Source organism: Asterias amurensis, chromosome 11 (genome assembly GCF_032118995.1).
Source record: "Asterias amurensis chromosome 11, ASM3211899v1".
In the NCBI taxonomy this organism is placed as follows: Eukaryota; Metazoa; Echinodermata; class Asteroidea; order Forcipulatida; family Asteriidae; genus Asterias; species Asterias amurensis.
In genome coordinates, this window is record NC_092658.1 from 14,096,894 (window position 1) to 14,118,300 (window position 21,407).

Below are 21,407 nucleotides of genomic sequence, written 5' to 3' on the forward strand. Positions count from 1 at the left end.
CAAACATGAAAAAACACAAACATGTATTAAAAAATTGCACATCAAAGATTTACAAGAAAAAGCAATATTACAATGGTTATAAAAAGAGAACAGCAACAAATATGCAAAAACACAAGCAAATTACTGAGAAACCTGGCCTGGCCGCGGGCAGATATAAGGATTGTGTAGGAAACACCTCCAGTGGGGGTGGAACACAAAACACTACAGACGAAACAAAAGACAAGAACCCTGGCAGGGAAAGCCAATAGCGACAAAAAGTCACTTTCAAAGTGGCTGACCTTTATGTTGTTATTAAGTCCAGTGTGTCTTACCATTTTCACAGAAGTCGCCGAGGTAACCTTTATTGCAGCTGCAGAGAATGACTTGCTGTTCTGTCATGACGCAAACACCATGGTTATTACACATGCTTGCATCACATGACTTGGATGTCGCTAAAAAGATAACCAGATGATAGAAAAAGGTGAAAATTATTGCTAGTTCTGATTGTGACATTAAACAAAATTAACAGAAAATGACAATAGACAAAAGAGGAAAAAGCTAATTAGAAGGGACCGAATGGCCCAGCCATTTAGTAGTATTTTGTGGTACTGCAAGAGGACTCTACAGAGCAAGAAATCCTGTGGTTTTCAATAGACAACTGCTTAAGCTGTGAAGTTGACATCACATATTGACCCAATTCACCTGACGTCATCATCAAAATAATCTTGGATGCGCCATTTCGGTGGTTAATGTCACTGTGTGTTAATCAGTGAAGTGCGCATTTAGGCGACGCGACGATTACACGTAAACCTATTGACCACCAAAGCGGTGAGCGTGGCACAGTCGCCGCATGTGACGTGCGTGCAAGGTGTCATGACACCATGTTATACAAAAAGAGTAACTTGTACATCGGGCAAGAAACTACACTAATCATGTTATAATTTTTTTTTAAACCACAGAAATTCAACAAATATCAGCGGAACATGTTTTCAGATAAAAAAGGTGTCCAGTATCTTTAAGTCTTCGACACTGCAAATTATTGTGCAGGTTAAATTGATAGATGTGTATCTGAACTTACCAACTTCACAATACTGGCCAACAAATCCAACTGGGCAGCTACAACTAACGAGGAAAACACTCAGTTCTTCACAAATACCTCCGTTCTGGCAAGGTGATGTATCACATGCAGCTACATGTACAACAAATATGGATTGAAAAGAAAGAACATGGATCAAAGATTGTGTCGTTACTGATCAAATAAGCGATAGGGATAAATTCTCAAAATTTGAAAGAATTTGAGAAGTTTCTGGCACAAGGCAGCCTCTGAGTCCAGTTACTCGGACTCATTGTTCAGTTTTACTTTGTATTTTTGGTTTAGAGTCAGTCAGTTTATTAAAAACTTGAATGAATTTGTAGCTTGAATTTTTCACACACAAAACAGAAAGAGATTCCTGCCTGCTGAAGCATTGAGCTTGTTTCTTGCCCTACATACCGACAGGATGTATCATTAATATGACATTTCGGTACAACCTTATATCAAATTAATATAATGTGTATAATTTCTGAAAGATTGTAATGTGTGTACCTTACAACTACCAGTATATTATGAAATTGTACATGTAATAATGTGAAATTTTAGGGTGTCGTGGCCGAGTGGATAAGAGCACCAAACTCAAGCTTTGGTGGTTCTCTTCAGGAGAGTGTGGGTTCGAATCCCGGTTGTGACACTTGTGTCCCTGAGCAAGACACTCAACTATAATTGCTTCTCTCCACCCAGGGGTAAATGAGTACCTGATGTGAGGGCAGAGATGGTTTGTGTGATTTGTTTAGCTGAGTAGCGCACACAATTGTCGCACAGGCTGTATACTCCCCAGGGAGGTGAGATGGCCTAAAGGCAGTGGACACTATTGGTAATTGTCAAAGACTAGCCTTCACAGTTGGTGTATCTCAACAAATGCATAAAATAACAAACCTGTGAAAACTTGAGATGATAATGAAAGAAAAAATACCCTTGTCACACGAAGTTGTGTTCGTTTAGATGGTTGATTTCGAGACCTCAAGTTCTAAACTTGAGGTCTCAAAATCCAATTCGTGGAAAATTACTTGTTTCTCGAAAACTATGGCACTTCAGAGGGAGCCATTTCTCACAATGTTTTGTACCATCAACCTCTCCCTATTACTCGTCACCAAGAATGGTTTTACGCTAATAATTATTTTGAGTAATTACCAATAGTGTCCACTGCCTTTAAGGCCCAGTGATCAGAGGTAATAATGTCGGAAGCGCTTTGAGAAGCCCTTATATCATAAAAAACTGTTGTTATCATTATTATTAAATATCAAGAGTATACTTGGTTCTCACACTGTGCCATACCCACAGCATATTCATACTTACATATTTGGCAGTTGGTTCCTTGGAGTGGACCAAACTGACACTGGCAGATGTATTCATTGATACCATTGATGCAATCTCCGCCATTCATACATGGAGTACTCTCACATTCATTGATATCTAAAAGCAATGGTTAACAAAAACCAGGTAATTAATTAACAAGACTACACAAACCGACACTGGCAGATGTATTAATTGATACCATTAATACAATCTCCTCCGTTTATACCAGAGTACTCTCACATTCATTGATCTAAAAGCAATGATTAACAAAAACACATGTTATAGATGAACAAGATTTCCAAAACAGTGAGAGGGTCTTGATCATTCCTCTGTCACCCCCCCCCCACTCTTTACCCTCCTAGGTGTAACATTCTAAAGCACATGGGTCAGACACTATATAAGTACACCGATTGATTTATACAGGCAAATTTACCCAAACCTATGAGTGTCATAGTATTGTGTCCGCCATATCTCAAAAAGGCTTATGGCAACCAGCAGCCACAGCGTAAAGCCCGGTTCATACTTCCTGCGAATGCAATCCAAATTTAATGTGATTTTGACGTCACAACTCTGTATTCCGCTGCGATGTTCGCAGGAGAGTTGAGCACAACTCAACTGCTGCAAATTATTCGTCGCGAATTTGTGACGTCAACATTCGTATGGCATTCCCATTCGCAGGAAGTATGAACCGGGGCTTTAGCCAAATAAAATCCCTTAAAGTTATGTGACTTACCGATGCTACACAGATCTCCTCTATAGCCAGGCAAACAAACACAGTCAACGATATCCCCTCTGGGTACACACGTTGCTCCATTCCTGCATGGGTTGTCTAGACATCGCTGATCACTCACAGCTACAAGACAAAATTATACAAATCTTATAAACAAATTTATTTGACATGTTTGATGTCATGTAAAAAACCACAAGGGAAACTGACTGGGTACATTTAAAAAAGTTTGGGTATGAACAAAGACAAATTTACTGGAGCGAGCTCAAACAAACAACCTCTGGATTAACCTGGCTGCACTCTACCAACTGAGCTATCCAGCTCTATGTTGGTGGTCTTCCTATTTTGTCAATATCTCTGTTCGAGGGTGCCAGTCAGAAGCCAGATAACCATTTGCTGCCGTGAAGCCTGGGAAGCGGCAGCCAGAGGATCACCTTAAGGGGATGCTACTTTTTAATAATGAATTGTTTAAACCCAAATTATTTAAGGTTATTTGTTAACTGAAATAAAAAGTTGCATCCCCTTAAAGGTGATACCCTTGCTGCCACTTCCCCGGTTGTATCATAAACTTGGGTGTGATCCCTGGCTACACGTCAGATAACAATTGTAGGGCTTTTGACTGGCACCTCTAATCAAAGATTTTGACAAAATAGGCAACCGCCGACATAGGGCTTAGAGAGCTCAGCTGGTAGAGCCACTGGCACGTAAACCCCAAGGTCGCAGATCACGTTCAGCAGTTAACGCTTCTTTGTTTACCCCAAAAATTAATTTTACAAACTTTAATTATGGAAAAAAATGAAGTAATCTGAGACCAATACAATAATATTATAGGGGTTGCTTTGACACCATGTAATCAATTTCCAAATGAGTGTGTGGTTTGGCACCTATGTAAGAATAAAGCAATTTATAAGAAACACCATCCAAATTATGATTGGAAGAAACATTTATTTTGACTTACGTGTGTTGCAAGTGAGCCCAGTCCAGTATGGTGAACAAGCACAACTGAATCCATTGACTTCATCAATACATAACCCTGAGTTTATACATGGGTTACTCTTACATTCATCTATATCTGTAAGAAAGCAACAAACAAGGGGAGGATTAAAAACTGTCATAAGGAAATCTGTTTAGTATTGTTTCTTTATGAAGGAATTTTTTTTCACTTGCACTCTTACACATGTGTTTGATTAGCACTGTTAACTCAATCTACCCAGCTGGGATTCAAACCCATGACCCATACAATCTATAAGCAGGGCCCAATTTCTTACAGCTTGTTAAGCAGAAAATACTGCTTACCAAATTCAATTTCTAAGCAAACAAAATGAGTGGGGGGAACCTAAGCATGTTTTTAACAGGCTTGATAAAATTGGGCCCAGATGTCTTAAAATTGTCGAGCCACCAAGTGTGCTGCTAGGGTCAGACTATATTTGAATGCAGGATGATGTGGAAATCCAAACACAGCCATAGACATAGCTGCATTTCAAACGCGAATCTTTAGATGTTGGTCTCAACAGCATGATAGTATGTCCTCTATCTTCAGAATGCACTTTTGAGAAATGAGAGAATGTACTTACCAAGTTGACACAATGGTCCTTCCCATCCATCTGCACAGTCACATGTAAAGCTGTCTCCAATGGCTGACTCTGTACATAAACCGGAATTCTTACAGGGTGCACTATCACACAGACCAACCTCTGAAATCATACACAGTAAGAAAGCATATGGGATTTAAAGGCAGTGGACACTATCGGTAATTACTCAAAATTAATATTAGCATAAAACCTTTCTTGGTGACGAGTAATGGGGAGAGGTTGATTGTATAAAACATTGTGAGAAACGGCTCCCTCTGAAGTGCCATAGTTTTCGAGAAAGAAGTAATTTTCCATGAATTTTATTTCGAGACCTCAGGTTTAGAACTTGAGATCTCGAAATCAACCATCTAAGCGCACACCACTTCGTGTAACAAGGGTGCTTTTTTCTTTCATTATTATATCGCAAGTTTGATGACTGATTGAGCTCAAATTTTCACAGGCTTGTTGTTTTATGCATGTTGAGATACACCAACTGTGAAGGCTAGTCTTTGACAATTACCAATAGTGTCCTCTGCCTTTAAGGCATTGCATGCTGAGGTTTCAATGCATATTTTTTTGCAGTAACTCTGTATATCTACTTGCTGAGAACATATTAGGAGAAGATATTTTTAGATCTTGCGAGGCTTCTCTACTACTGCGGGGTAGATAATGGGGAATTTGGGCGACTTCTCTTTTCTAATAAAGTATCTTAAGAACTACATGTACAAGTATGCTAATTCATGTGAGTGGTCTATGGGACAATTTTATGAAGCTGCTTACCGTGGAATTGTGCTCAATCCTCATAGAACTACACACTTAACAAGGCGTGGTAAGCACAGATTTTTGTGGTAAAAAGTGACTTGATTTGGGTCCTGCTTTGATTGAAACCATGTTTGTTCAAATAAATTGTGTATAGAAACTTTGGGTATTGAACTGACACTAGTGACCATTCCAAATAGCAATCTGTGCAATAGAACTACAACTCCACTGCCTGGTTTTAAACAGCTGATTAAGCATGAAAAAGTAGCTAAGCACATCTTGGCATGGTTTTCTCCTTACATGTACCTTCTGCTTACAAACAGTTGCTAAACAAACTTTTCTGCTTAGCTAGCTCTATGAAATTTGGGCCCTAGATGTACAAGGATTGCCAACAGACAAACAGACAAACTTCTGATACAGAATGTGCTTTCAGATTGCTGAACAAACTTTTCTGCTTAAAAGCATGCACAACTCTATGAAATTTGGGCCCTAGATGTACAAGGATTGCCAACAGACAAACTTCTGATACAGAATGTGCTTTCAGATTAGACACTGTGGGGTGATGTTTAGGTAGGAACGTGTACATGTACATGTGGGTGTTTAGACATTGTGGGGGTGCACCACATAATGTCTTTTAACAGGAAATGTTTAATGAATCATAGACAACACCTGGCAAAACCTACAATATCTAATCTAGTCTAATATAACCATTTATTGTTTAAAGTGTACCACATACAATTATCTCAGCACACTGTACAAAGTGACAATAAAAGTTAATGTTCAAAAGTTGAACAAGAAGAGTAAAAACTTAAAGTAAACAACAGCTACCATAATAAGAACGAAACAAATGAGTTTTAAACAATGACTTAAAGGATTCATAGCTGTGGGCTGCACGAATTTGTGATGGAAGATCGTTCAATACCATGGGAGCAACAACTGAGAAAGCATGATTACCAATATTGCTGTACTAAGTATCTGTGTCTGTTTGTCAGTCTGTCTCTCTACCTATCTGTCCATGTCTTTATGACTCACCTGATGTTGAACATGAAGGATGCCTGAATCCGTCCGGGCAGATACAACGGATTACTTTATTCTCACTCACACACTCAGCCTCTGAAGGACACGGGTTGCTGTAACACATGTTAGGATCTGATCGGGGAAACAAAACATTAGTTATGCATGACAATAAAAGAGTGATAACTCAGGTTTAAATGTCTGTATAATTGTGCTTTGGTTCCTCTTTCACTGTTTTTACACTGCTAAAAAAGGTATTCTTGAAATAAGAAAAACATCTTTCTCATTATTTCTTGTGTCACTCCCTAGAAACTTTTTCTAGGGAGTGACACACATCAAATTTTTTCTCAAAATAATTCTTATTTCAAGAATACCAGTTTTAACAGTACGTATTATTTAAATTTGATAATGCAAACAAAGAATCTAAAAACCTACCACTTTCCATTTGACAGACGTCACCAGTGAAGCCTGAGAGACAGTAACATTCAAACTTGCCAACCCCATTCAGACACCTGCCACCATTGAGACATGGGTTACTGGAACATTCATCGGTTGCTGTCAAAACAAACAAGAGTACATTACTTAAACAACTAAAAATTCAAATTTGAAAAGCAGACACTATCAGACTTAATACATGACAAAGGCGGCAAAGTTGATTGCCTCCATACCCCCTGGTCATTGCCTTGGTGCCCTTGAAATGCTCAGATAGAAGTTTACAATTATAGGGTGCCCTCTATCAAAGAGAAAATGCCTTGGTGGTCTTGCCCTTTCAAAAAACGAAGCATGCAGGGCTGCACTATGAAAAATATATTGGGGACACTAAGCAGACATTTTGTGCTTTATAAGAATCAGCACTTAGCACAGTTTCTATTTCATGAACACTATTAACCATAAGTAAGGCAAAAAGAATACTAGCTTTGGCAACAGTTCTTTTGTGCAGATGAGAGTTGCAAATACAATCCCAGGAATGCGCAGTGTCCATCAATCAACAATGTCAGGGTGACAGGCATGATGTTTGGTCCTTGGTAAAAAGCAAGGAAAATTTATATCATGACCTACATGTGCACATGGTGTAGGCTTTTAAAGACTTTTCTGTAGGCTGCTTAAACACACAAGCGCAAAATAATCGTAAATCAGATTTAAGAAGGAAGAATATTATGCCTGGGATAAGAGTGAGGAGGCAACGGATGAGGAAATGATGATCGCTGTGAACTAAAACTGTCTGTGATATTCAAGAATCAACCGTAACACTAGTATCAAACTTACCATCTCTGTCAGTTTCCACTTGGATCGTCAGCGCTATCCCAGTTTCTGTCTTATCATGATCTGAGCTAAACGTCATCCACATCTGAGATCCTTCAGTCTTGAAAATAATTGGAACTTGACTCCCAGACAGTTCCAGCAGAAGCGACTCCATAGACGTCGAGTCCAAACCAGTTCCAAATCGCATCCAATCATAGTTCAACTCCGTCAAGAACTCGGTGGTTTCAACAAGAAGGAAAGCGCCATCGGGGCCAGAGATTGTCCAACGACAGAACTGATTATCCTCGTAGTTGGCGGGGAAGTTTGGCGTTTGGATGATGATGGTTTCATTTTGTTGGATCGTCATTTCTCGAATACAACTTCCCTCTGTTCAAATGAACAAGATCATACAAAGAAATAATAAAAATAATAATTTATAATGGCCTCTTATAAGAGGGCTTATATCCATCACTCAGTGACGCTCAAGGCACTTTAACATTCCGTATTTTACCTCCAAGGTATGTGGGACTACGTTTGGTTTATGAGACCTACTCCCTTTAACATAGCACCATGTAATGGTTTACAAGGTGCTGCGCCTAGTATACAAATATTGACTGCTTCGAGTGCTATGGTTAAAACTATGACTCCCGAGGTGATCCCCGGAGCATTCTATTTTCCCGAGGCGAAGCCGAGGGAAAATAGAACGCTCTGGGGATCACCGAGGGAGTCATAGTTTTTAACCATTGCACGAGTAAAAGCAGTCAATATTTGTTTTATAACACCCAAACATTTCTAAATACTGTACTATTATTATTAAGTTACAGACCTGAATGCTACAATCCACGGACGACGCGAATACAGCTTGCAAACACTTTTACTTACTGTGTTGCATGTAGTGTCGTGCAATCCGAAATGGTTACAGACTATTAATTTATCATCCTCGTACACGCAACGGACGTCTGGGTACTGCACGCCGTGTGCTAGTCTGTCGGACTAGCGCATGGCAAACTGACGCACTATCACACGGCCGTCGTCTAGCAAAACTAAGACATGTCATGTGACGCGCTCTAAACCAATGAGCAGGCAGAATACTTGCAAGGGGTGTTATAAAAGTATAAATTGGTACATACCAAGATGGCAGTATTTTCCACTCCATGCTGATGTACATTGACACTGGAATCCATTCACCACATCAAGGCACTGGCCACCGTTAATACAGGGTGAGCTCTCACACTCATTTATATCTGTAAATCAAAATATTTTAGACAGTTAACAAAACCTGCAAAACTAAAACAGAACAGCAGTTTTGGGGAAATATTTCAATATCATTTCAAGGCATCCTATTGGCATTACTTTCCCCATCTCTCATAACGGGAAAGCTCCATTGAAGACCCTAGAAAACCTTTTCATTTGACATAATTCCTTTTCCAAACAGTGGACTAACTTTTATCATGCACAGACCAGTCAGTGCTGCTAACTACCCCAGGCAGATTAACTGCTCAATCAATAAGTTTAATGACCCAAGTAATGTAATGATGAATTTGCCTCTGAGTTTTGTGGCCAAACTCAGAAGTTGTTGAATTGAGCTTTACCATAATGTTTTCATTGATATACTGTACTTAGAATAAATGTCTCATTAGAGTAGTTGCAAGACCGACAAAAAAAAAAAAACATTGAAAGTTCTGTGAGAATGTCAGTCAAAAGAGCTTGAACAAGTTTTTTGGTAGCTGAATAAACAAATTTAATAAAAGAATATTCATTTTGGTTTTACCCATATACGACGATGTGTGTTAGCACTGTTTACTCAGTACTTACCCGAGTTCTGTGAAAAAAAATCACAGGCATCTTACTTGGGTGGGATTCGAACCCACGACCTTTGCAATTCTAGAGCAGTGTCATACTAACTAGACCACCGAGATTGCCCAACAAACAATTGTACACACATTGGCAAGCCCTGAGGGTGGATTGAGCCCACCAAACCTCCCCTTTAGTCTAGCACTGTGAGTATCTTACTTTCATCACACAGCGCTCCTCTCCATCCAGGCAAACATGTACAGCTGAAGGTGACGACGTTACTGGTACATGAAGCTCCATTTCTACATGGGATGCTGTCACATGGATCCAGCGCTGCAGGATCACAAGGAAAAAGATATGAAAGAAGCTGGAATTATATGTAACCCTTGAATCAAATTAATGTTTTTTAGTAGTACACCGCAAGGGAAACTGAATGTAAATTTTAATAACATTTGGGTTGAACAAAGACAGTTTTACTAGAGGGAAATTTGAACCAGCAACCTCCGGATTAACCTGCCTAGATGCGCTCGTCCAACTGAGCTATCTAGCCCTTATGTTGACAGTCTCCCTATGGTGTCAATATATTTGTCTGGGGATGGCAGTCAGAAGAAGAAGAACTTGTAACTGCCATACAGCCAGGGATAACACACAAGTTTATGTTACACCTTGGGAAGAGGCAGGAGAAGATCACCTTAAGGGGATGTGATTTTTTATACATGAGTTTCACATTGCATTATAATGACTGCTGTCTACATAACAGAATTGAGGAAATAAAGCCAGGGTGGAAGAACATTTACAACTTTTTTTTCTTTCTTCAAATTATTACATTTTTTTAAATTGTAAAATACCATTGTGTGAATTGTGTTTACAGTTCTAAGAATTGTTTCCAAGAAAGGTCAATTTTGCATGATTAAGGGTACATTTTCATGGGCATGATGGGTAGTAAAATTTCAAAGATTAAGAATAATCTTCAAATGCAATTTTCTTAAAGCATGAAAGATTGCTACATGGGCTACTGCATAAAAACAGGGATGACAAGACGTGGGCCCAATTTCATGGTTCTGCTTACAGCTGGTGCAGACAATCGACACTTACCCTAGACAAGCAGAAAATGGTGATCGTAAGCGAGAATTCGGTGGTAAGCAGAGCCATGTCAGGCCATGCATGAGTTGGAGGAAGACCATACAATTATTGAAAATCCCTCATAAACAATTTGTTCCAGCCTTGCTATGTCTACTCACCAGATTCACATGTTGGTCCAGTCCATGGTGCATTGCAGGAACAAGTGAAGGCATTGGCATTATCCATACATAAACCTCCATTCTGACAGGGGCCACTGGAACACTCATTCACATCTGTGCAAAGTAGAATTTTCTAACATTATTTTTGAATATAATAATAATAATAATAATAATAATTTTTTTTATAGCGCTCTATCACAGCCCGAAGGGCATATCAAAGCCCTTCTGACATTATTACCCCTGGTATGGGTCATGAATTTCATTCCTTAAACCATCTTAGCTCCCAGGGGAGTATAGAGCCGGTGCTGCCAAATATTTCAGGTAAATCAATTACAAGAACCATCTCTGTCCACACAGGTAGGCCTACACATTTATACCCCGGGTGAAGAGAAGCAATTATAGTAAAGTACATGTATCTTGCTCAAGGACACAAGTGTCACAACCGGGAACTGAACCCACACTATAGTGACTATGAATTTGATGGTCTTAACCACTCAGCCATGACACCCTTTAAATTTGTTGTATTCCTTGAAATCCCTAGTAAAATAAGACTCACCATATTCACACACACTGCCATAGAATCCAGCAGCACATTGGCAGATATAGAAAGTATACATATTGATGCACTCTGCGTTATTGCGGCAGGGATTGTCACTACACGCATCTCGTTCAATCTCGCATCGAGAACCGATCCAACGAGACTGACAGCCACAGGTGAAGCTGTTACGACCATCTATGCAGGTGCCGTTGTTCTGGCATGGGGAACTCACACATTCATCAGCATCTGGTGAAGAAGAGATATTAAAATAATCAAATCAATCATTAAGAGTGGATGAGGCTTTTGACAAAGGAATACTTTGGGATTATTGTTTATATTATTCATTCATCTGATGAACGCAAGATATTAAAATGAACGAATCATCACAAATGGAAAGGAAGTTTGGGATGAAATGGAATGGAATGAAATGGAATGCTTCAGGATAATAATAATAATAATAATAATCTATTCTTGATAAAGCGTATTAGGGCCTTCATAAAATCTCATCTAAGCCTAAGTTAAAACGAAATCTAGAACATGTGGTAAAGAAATACAACACAAATGCAATATCTAACAAAACATAGAAGGGTAAAAAATCAAACCATTTACTCAAATACTTGATTGAAAAGATGTGTCTTTAGTTTTTTGTTAAATTGGGTTAAAGAAACAGACGATTTTACTAGTGCAGAAAAAAAAATTCATAGGCGTGTGGCAGTTGTGAGAAAGATCAAGGATTGAGGATTGAATATTTTTTTCAGAGGAATGAAGACTACTTACCGATGGCACATGTTGAACCACGGAAGCCTGGTGGACATATACAAATGAAGTCATCGGCAATACTGATACAATCTGCTCCATTGTAGCAAGGGGCACTTAAGCATGGTGCTTCAGCTAGAGAATGAATAACATGAATCAGTTATATAATGATATCACATGTATAATGCTGTTGGCAAGAGAGAAGCTTCATCAGTCATGTCAGGATGTGGCATGTGTGAGCGAGCGGTCTACAGTAGTACACCGGGGACCCAAGCTCTAGTGTTTTCAGCAGCAAAGTGTAGTCATGACACTTTAGTCCTTCAGCAAAGCGCTTCATAAAAAGATGGTAAGGTAGTGTAATCTCCGCTACCAGCCAGGCTCCTAGTGGATAAAACCCATGCCTGCATCCTTGGACTGTGAAGAGGGTAACCCTGTTTCAGCCAATATTCAAGTGTAAGCTACCAAGCCTAGCCCTATGTTGGCGGTCTCCAAATCTTGGCGGTCTAGTTGGTATGACACTGCTCTAGAATTGCAAAGGTCGTGGGATCAAATCCTACCCGAGTAATATGCATGTGATTTTTTTTTCGCAGAGCTCGCGAAAGCACCGAATATACAGTGCTAACAGGCATCGGTGTACATGAGTAAAACCAAAATTATTAATATTCTTTATCCCTGATAAAAAATTTCCAACTGAAATACTAGATATTGCATTTACCTGATTGACACAATGCTCCCTTCCATCCAGGTACACATTCACACTCAAAGTACGTTCCGTAATCATTACATGTAGCTCCATTCTGACATGGGCTGGATCCACATGCAGTCACAGCTGGCAAGTAACAACAAATACATATTCATGAAGATACAGAACCCAAAGAACAAGCTTGCTATAATTACTGGATTTGAACTGGCCTCGTCAACAGGCCAAGGTCCAGTGGTTAGACTACAGGACATACAATTACAAGTTTGTGGGTTTGAATCTCTCAAGCTTACTGCTGATTTCACAGTGACTAGAATAAACATTGGCTGTTGCCAGCTTGAGGTTTGTTAACCCCCTTGTGGGAGTTTGCCAAGTTCCAGTTAATGGAAAGATCATCTAAACAAACAGACAAGCAAGCTTGGTGGCCTAACGGGAAGACATTGATTGCTCTAAAATATGGGGTCGTTGGTTTTGTAATAAATATTATAAACAATGCTTATATAGCGCTATTCCAAAAGAGGCATGATCATAGCACTTAACAAAATGAAATCCTTCTGAAAAATATACACAAAAATTGTGAAAATAAACAAACATAAACCAAGCAATGAATCCCACTCTAGTGAATGCTCATGGATTTATTTCCACAGGATTTGGGAAAGCACTGACTATACAGTGCTGTATCATTACACCTTGCTGTTAGGTAAAACCAAAGCACTATTCTTTTATTCCTTAATGCAAGTAATAGGACTATTAAAGAATCCAAAGCAAGTACCTGTTTCACAGTGAGTACCAGTCCACCCAGATGCACACAGGCAGTTATACACTCCTCCTACACTCTGACATGTAGCATCATTCAGACATGGAGAGCTTACACACGTATCTAATGCTGTAAGACAAAAACCATAGTACATGTATTATAGTGAGTATTGGCAGGTGAAGTGGCTGGTCAATCGTCATGCAAAATAATGGCAGGTAAACCAGCAAGGAATTTGTTTGGCAAAAAGCAGCAGGCACATTGAATCGTTGTCAGAATAAAAAATGAAATTAATCTTTTTATTTGAGATACTTCTCAGCATTAACGAGGTATCTTACCAGTTTCACAATTCTTGCCGGTCCAGATGTCATCACAAAGACAGAAATAATCTGTCTGTACGTTGAAGCATGGGGTATTATGTTGGCATGGCGATGGGACACACAGGTCAACAGCTGGGGATAAATACAAAGACAACCAATCAATGAGCTACTTTCAAATGTTAGGCCTAAGGTTTTATTCTTTTCCACAGTATTGTTTTAAAACAAGGCTATAATAATGTTCCAAATATTACAGTTGAGCCAGGAGGAAATAAATACACTTAAATGATACTGCAGGGGAGCTGTAGAAATGTGAACTGTGATTTCTAATTCAATACGTAGAGTTGGATGCTCTGTGTGTTAGAGATAATTGCAAATCTCTCAGGCAGACAATATACTGATCGCTCCTAGAAAGCTAGCATCTGAAACAATTCATTTGGTTTATTTTTTAATGTTTTGTCTAGTATCTCCTTTTTCCATTGCTTCCATTAGTGCACTGGACGCAAGCTCTGTTGTTAAAGATCAGTAGAATGTGGGTTCAAGTCCTGGTCTTGACACTGATGTCTTTAAGCAAGACACTTAATCATTATTGATTTGTCCTTCCGATTGGTCATGTGTGTTGTGATGCACGTAGTAGTCCCGGTCTATTTTCTCCTGAATTCAGAAAATCTACTCCGCGGTAGCAGAACAAAGCAAGAAAAGTTCTCAAAAGAACAAAATCTACATGGCAAGTAGATACACACATGGTGTTACCCCAAACCAAAATATATTGTTACCTCACCATGCAATGCCTCAAATCCCACATAAGTTAAGATTCAATTATGTTTTTGATACAGCCGGGATTGACTTACCCAAGTTACAGTCTTTTCCAGTCCAACCAGGAGTACAGTTACAAGTATAAGAAGAATGGAAGTTTGTGCAGTTGGCATCATTTAGACATGGGTTTGGCTCACACGCATTCAACTCTGGAGTGAAGATAACAAGATTCTTGCATATATTTATCTCAATTCATGAGTTTGATTGAGCAAAGTGTGTGAAGGTATGAATAGATAGACAGCATGGCCCCTGATCATTCTGAATTATATTTTAAGGCTTCGAACTGCCTCTAGCTACCAGGCAACCTCGGTAGTCTAGTTGGTAAGACACTGCTCTAGAAATGCAAGGGTCGTGGGTTCGAATCCCACCCGAGTAACATGCCTGTGATTTTTTTCACAGGACTCAGGAAAGTGCTCAGTATACAGTGCTAACACACATCGGTGTATGGGTAAAAAACCAAAATAGTTATATTTTTAATGATTAAAACGGTATTGTTACACTATTTTCGCTAATGTTTAATCAAGTAATGTAATTCAGCACTATTAAACATCTTTAAAATAAGTTTCAGAAAAAAGATATTGAACAAAACTTTTTAAAGACCCACAAGATTTGAACGACTGCAAAGGAAAGACTACTGCATTTGCAGAGGTACAGAATGGAATATGGGTCGTAATGAGGTAATAAGTTAATAACAGTATGGTGAAGTAATTAAACAGTTTATATGTTATGTTCGTAAATCCACATTCAAAACACTACAGCAAATAAACTTGGAATTCCCTCTGAAAATACTAAGAAAATTTGCAACATTGCTCTCTTCCAGCTAGCATTTGTTCCTCCTTTCGTTCCCACGATTTGAAAAATAGCTTTTCTTCATACCAACCTCGTCAAGAAAAATATGTGAACACTCAAATTTAAGTGGATTCTTTTTTTGAAGATTGCCAAAAACTGTGGTTGCCTGTAAAAATTGCCTAGTGAGACAGTGGCCTTACAAATGATGTATTTTCATTATGCCGTGGCAGTGCGTTGTATCTTAATTTTGCAACAAAGTGATATCTCACACGAATTATTTTTTCTTGTCGTGTACTCATTTTCTGTGTACATCCAGGGTATTTTAAGTGAGGTACAATGCTTTGAATAAGTGCTATTTTTTTTTTAGACACAACCATTTTTACAACTCACCTGTTTCACATCGTGCCCCGGTCCAATCTGGTACACATAAACATTCATAACTCGTTCGTAGATTCACACACGTTGCTCCGTTCAAGCACGGAGATGATACGCATTGATCAACAGCTGGAAAAGAGGAAGGATGAACAGGGTATGAAAAGTGTGATCCTTCTCAAATAACACATCAGGTTTTCATCCAGATCAGATTAGGGGTATGATAATAACTTGTTCTTATACAAGCGCATTTTACAATGACCAATGACGCCACAACTGCCATTGTCTCTCAAGAGAGACGGAGGCCAACTCAACTCAAATTTATGAATCATAATTTACAATCTTTGTGTTAGTAGAGAATGTGAATTATTAATGAAAAGAAAGGATGTTAGTTTATCATACCTATATCACATGCATCTCCCATCCATCCATCTTGGCAGTCGCAGATGAAGGAATCAGGAGCTGAGATGGTACATGTAGCATCATTAGCACAGGGGCTAGGATTGCACTCATCAGCAACTACAAGCAACAAAACAAAGATCAGATGAAATGTTTAAGTATTGTTCCTTCATGCATTGGGTGCATGGGTTTCTTTTGTTTGTACAGCTGGCACTGGTACCACAGACTGCTACACAGTACCATACCTTTAATAGATAACTTATTATTTAGATATTGAGGTATCTGGAGCATACCTTACCGACCCCAATGGTACCTACCGATATCACAGCTTTCACCTGTCCAGCCATCAGCACATTGACAAACAAAGAAGGTGAAGCGATTCACACATGTTGCTCCATTCATGCATGGATCTGCAGGGCTACATGCATCCAAAGCTTTTAAGAACAATATAATCAAGTCATTATTACAAACATAGGTTTAGTACAGATTTTTTAGGATCCCTCAGCTTTAGTACCAGAACAATCATCTTTATACCATTTAAGCACTCTTTTATTGGTAATGACTCGGAAAAGTATTTTTTAACTGCATAGTATGAAGTACAGCAGCTTTGAGAAGTATGATGCATTTTGGAAAATTTCTCACTTTGAAGTACTGTGATTATGCAAAAAGACATAACTTTTTATCCCCCCCAAAATTCACAGATTAAAGAAACTCTATTGTCAGTTGTACCTGTTTGGCAGTTGGTATCCGTGTATCCCTGTGTGCAGCTACAGCTGTATGAAGTCCTGAAGTTATTACATAATCCACCATTCAGACACGGTGAGGACGCACACTGGTCCAAAGCTATATGGAAAAAAATATATATATGTTTATTACACAGAGTTATGTGAAGAATGTACACCAACCTAGCATGCATGAGATCAATAGCCCGTTAAATTTGCATCAGGAATTAATAATATTCAGTATTTTTAGCCATACATCAATATGTGTTCAACAAGAACAGGTGCTTTCACAGAGTCCTGTGAAAAAAAGCACAGGTATTTCTCAGGTTGAATTCCAACCAACGACATCTGCCATTCTGGAGCAATTCCAAAGTGCTGCTTAACTAACAGTAAGCAAATATGCTGCTAACTGTAGCAAAAAAAATTTGCTTAAGCATAAGCATATTGCCATCTTGTGCATTCACCGTGGATTAACATTGTGACGTCATTCATATACAGTAAGCAGCAGAAGGTTAGCATGCATTTATGTGTGCTCATGGTTAGTAGTGCTATGAAATGGAAATCGTACAGCAAGCAGGAAAACGGCCGCTAAGCAGTGCTTTATCCACACTTGACATCACTCGCTTGAATGTTCCCACGAGCAAACAAAGTTCAGAGTCAAAAAGCTTTCAGTGTAGCTGGGCCAATGATTTGGAACAATCTCCCTACTGTCAATAGGGAATCTGTTACTTCATCTACACTCTATGTTAATTGCTTTCAAGTGTGCTATGATCTTGATGGAAAAGCGCCTTAAAAACTGTTAGGTTATGTTAAACTTACGTATTTGGCAGTAGGCACCACTCCAGCCAGCGTCACATGCACACTGGTATCCATTCAGCATGTCAGTACACGTTCCATTGTTAAGACATGGCTGAGTAGCACACTCATCGATATCTAAAACAAAAAAATAAATATGGATATGATGGCTACATGTATCTAACAGAACAACAACAAAATCGATATAATGGATATCTTACAGAACAAAAGAAATATCAATATGATGGATACAGCGTGAGAATGTACGATACAGAGGCTGCAGAGGCTGCAGTCACAAGTTTGCAAGGATTCCAGAGAGAAGCACTGCCAGATATAAGAGGGATGGCGTTTCCGATCTCTCTCAGGACAAATTGACAACAACAACATCTTATAAGCACAATCTTTACAGCATAAGCACAGGGCGCAGATAGATTTTGCAACCCACCCTCTACAGGAAAGGATCATAATTCAAGATTCAAGATTCAAGAATGCTTCTTTTGATACATCAGCAAGTTATCATGTCCAGTTTACGTGGTTCAGTGATTAGACTGCAGGACTTGCAATCACAAGATTATGGGTTCGAATCCTACCAAGCTAACCGCTGATTTCATACAACTAGAATAAGTGCTGTCATCTACACATGTATTTACTGAATCAAAATTTCTTGATTTGTACACCTCATACTCATAGGTGTTAAACCAATGTTTGTATGAGAGAGATTGGCTGATGCAAGGTTGGTGTTTATATCGTCTTGCGGGAGTTTGCAAAGTTCCCTTGATGGGAAGATCATCAAGAGAGACGGACATGTTTAGTAGAGCGACATGGTTGGCTTCCCCAGGTGCCGTTTATGATCCCTTTTCTTTAATCTTTCCTGTTGAAAAAATTGTGGGATGTACCCCCACAATTTCAAAACATCCAACAGGTACAGTTCCTACCTAAAAATCACCCCACAATGTCTTTATTGTCAGCCCTGACAGACAGACAGACAGACAGACAGACAGATATAACCTCAGAGGTGCCATTGTAGGAGGATCACCTTACTAAAGAAAGAAAGACTTTTTCATTAAATATCAAGTAATAAACCCCAAGTGAAACTGACTGGGTAATTATAAATCACTTTAGGATGAACTAAGACAAACCTCATTGCTTCTATATTGGGTTAGCATCAAGTTTGGATCAATCTTCAAGTGCATAAAAGCAACAAATGTAAAAACAAAAATATAACATACCCAAACCACACTGGACTCCAGACCAGCCTGGTGCACATACACACTGGTATGATGTCTGTGTACTGGAACATGTAGCTCCATTCAAACAAGGCAAAGAATCGCATGGATCTGAGACTATTAGGAAGAAAACAAAAACAGAGATCAATTCAATTTTTAAAAGACAATTAAGAAATTTAGAAAACAGCAAGAAAGAGCTGTAAGACCAGAAGATTTTACAAATTTTCCATTTTCCTAAAAGGTCAAATTAAAGGTCAGAAATCAGATTAAACGAGGGAAGAGTATCATGCCTGCGTGATATTCAAGTCAAACATTATGCAGTTTCTTGGGCAATATTCATAGAGAAAAAAAATTAATACTGAGTATGTTGACCCCAGGGCTATATTTGTTTACCCTACTCACAAGCAAGGGTAGCTATTTCCCAGGAAATTACTATTTCCCAGGTGTTTGTCGGGGTAAGCACTTCATGTGTGAAAATGTGCACCAAACATTCATGAGAATTGAACATGGACTTGTCTAGTGTGAATGGGGTTAGATATTTCTCTCTTACCAACTTGACAGAGCTCCCCAGTTATCCCTGGTAGGCAGCTAAAATGTGACATTTTCATGGGAATTTAACTTGGATATTAGTCTAGTGTGAATGGGTTAGATGTTTCTCTCTTACCAACTTGACAGCGCTCCCCAGTTATCCCTGGCAGGCAGCTACAAGTGAAATGTGCATGGGAATTTAACTTGAATATTAGTCTAGTGTGAATGGGGTAAGTTGTTTCTCTCTTACCAACTTGACAGAGCTCCCCGGTTATCCCTGGCAGGCAGCTACAAGTGAAATGTGTAGGGAAAGAATTGCAGGATCCACCATTCAGACATGGGTTTGATGCGCAGGGATCAATAACTGTCAAAATCAAAGACAAGTTAACAGTTGAAATCACAGAGATCACAGAAACAAAACGGGAAGGTTGAGCTTGATTGCAGTGTGTTCTGCCGTGGGATGTGACATACATAGAGCTGCTTAAACTGAGAATATTGCTTAGCAATTTTCTGCTAAGCAGAGATGAGTAGGATACCAGTCACAAATTGTACTTGTGACTTGATAGTTTGGCTGGAAACCTTAGGATGGTAGTGCTTTCGTTATGCTTATCTACTATTTGTGCTTAAGCAGCTCTATAAAGTTGGCCCCTGAACCGGGTCAAATTGTTTTGTAAAGCTGTTAAGCAGCAAATTAGCAACTTTCTTAGCTAAGCAAGAAATGATTGAGTAACCGGCTGCTGCAATGGTAGTTGTATGTTTTTCAGGTAACCCAAACATTTTTTTATGCTAAATAACTTTTTGTGCTTACAGGCTTCACGAAATTGGACCCTGTCCCCCCAGACATGGCAGGATAGACTTGTTACTTACCAACATCACAGATTGGTCCATCCCACCCAACAGTGCAGTCACAGGTGTAGTAGTTGACTTGATTGGTACAGGTAGCATTGTTCTGGCATGGATTGGATGCACACAGATCAACAACTACAGGGAGTAATCAAACAATCAGTTACTGCAAGATGAGATTTGACAAATGTGGAAACTCACAAGAAATACAAATGGGCACTTGGTGGTGGTCTAAGGAGGAGGCAGGAGTGGCAGCTCAAGATCGGTCTGTTTGGAAGCTTCTCGCCAGTCAGGAAGCTGGTGCAGATACTGACCGATGATGATCATCATAAATGGCCTTCACCCTTTAAGGTCAGGTGATGTGTTGTAGCCGATACATGGCAATTTAAATAGTACCAATCCAATACACAGTCAAAAGAAAATGACCAAATTTAATCGGCACACAACATTGCTTGGGTTAGGGACAGAGTCAAAACTATTGTTAAAAGTAGCTTTACAGGAAACAAAAATCTAGGCAAGCCTTGAGTTGCACATTTATTTCTGTATTTGAAACACATTCTTCAACTTGGGCTATATATATAGCTCAGCTGGTAGAGCACCGGAACTTTAGTCCAGAGGTTGGCTCAAACCCCGCTCTAGTCAACCTTTCTCTGTTCAATTGAATATCCATTCTTCGACTGTTAACTTTATTGTGACCAGTATACACATTAGTCTTTATTATGCCTCATTAATTTGGATAAAATCTTTGATACTAGACTAGAGGTTGGGATACTCACGGGTCTCACAACTGGTACCCATCCATCCTTCTAGGCATTGACATGTGTAGGAATCTAGCTGGTTCACACAGGATGCTCCATTCTGACAGGGGTCACTGGTGCACGGCTTGATCTCTAGAATGAAAATCAAGGGGAAATAAATGAGTTACATTTATCTGCAAATTATAGACATTTGCCATGATGTGGCAGGTTGATAATGGAGTTTACCAGGAATAAGCCATTTAAGAGTTAGATTTGAATAATGTCTGGTACAATGACTTGCTTAGTCACAATGTACTGCCACATTTGAATTTTCCTCAGACTATAGAGACAGTCGCTATCTGGTTTGGGGCAAGCTTTTGCATAGCAACCACCAGA

At 39.2% G+C, this 21,407-nt stretch overlaps 1 protein-coding gene across 2 annotated transcripts in view; it reads right to left on the reverse strand.

The window, feature by feature from the left end:
• Positions 1–21,407, reverse strand: part of LOC139943665 (uncharacterized) — a 50,717-nt gene that overhangs the window by 6,973 nt on the left and 22,337 nt on the right. For both annotated transcript variants that reach the window (XM_071940398.1, XM_071940399.1), the window contains exons 20-46: positions 21,051–21,164; positions 20,299–20,412; positions 19,682–19,795; positions 18,907–19,020; positions 17,702–17,815; positions 16,890–17,003; positions 16,478–16,594; positions 16,164–16,280; positions 15,780–15,893; positions 14,636–14,749; positions 13,806–13,919; positions 13,486–13,599; positions 12,729–12,842; positions 12,035–12,148; positions 11,276–11,503; positions 10,720–10,833; positions 9,698–9,811; positions 8,815–8,928; positions 7,709–8,071; positions 6,878–6,997; positions 6,461–6,577; positions 4,673–4,792; positions 4,057–4,170; positions 3,105–3,224; positions 2,372–2,488; positions 1,058–1,168; positions 312–431 (exon numbers count right to left, since the gene is read on the reverse strand). In XM_071940398.1, coding sequence (XP_071796499.1) covers positions 312–431; positions 1,058–1,168; positions 2,372–2,488; positions 3,105–3,224; positions 4,057–4,170; positions 4,673–4,792; positions 6,461–6,577; positions 6,878–6,997; positions 7,709–8,071; positions 8,815–8,928; positions 9,698–9,811; positions 10,720–10,833; positions 11,276–11,503; positions 12,035–12,148; positions 12,729–12,842; positions 13,486–13,599; positions 13,806–13,919; positions 14,636–14,749; positions 15,780–15,893; positions 16,164–16,280; positions 16,478–16,594; positions 16,890–17,003; positions 17,702–17,815; positions 18,907–19,020; positions 19,682–19,795; positions 20,299–20,412; positions 21,051–21,164 — 3,474 coding nt within the window. The remainder of the gene's footprint in view (positions 1–311; positions 432–1,057; positions 1,169–2,371; positions 2,489–3,104; positions 3,225–4,056; positions 4,171–4,672; positions 4,793–6,460; positions 6,578–6,877; positions 6,998–7,708; positions 8,072–8,814; positions 8,929–9,697; positions 9,812–10,719; positions 10,834–11,275; positions 11,504–12,034; positions 12,149–12,728; positions 12,843–13,485; positions 13,600–13,805; positions 13,920–14,635; positions 14,750–15,779; positions 15,894–16,163; positions 16,281–16,477; positions 16,595–16,889; positions 17,004–17,701; positions 17,816–18,906; positions 19,021–19,681; positions 19,796–20,298; positions 20,413–21,050; positions 21,165–21,407) is intronic.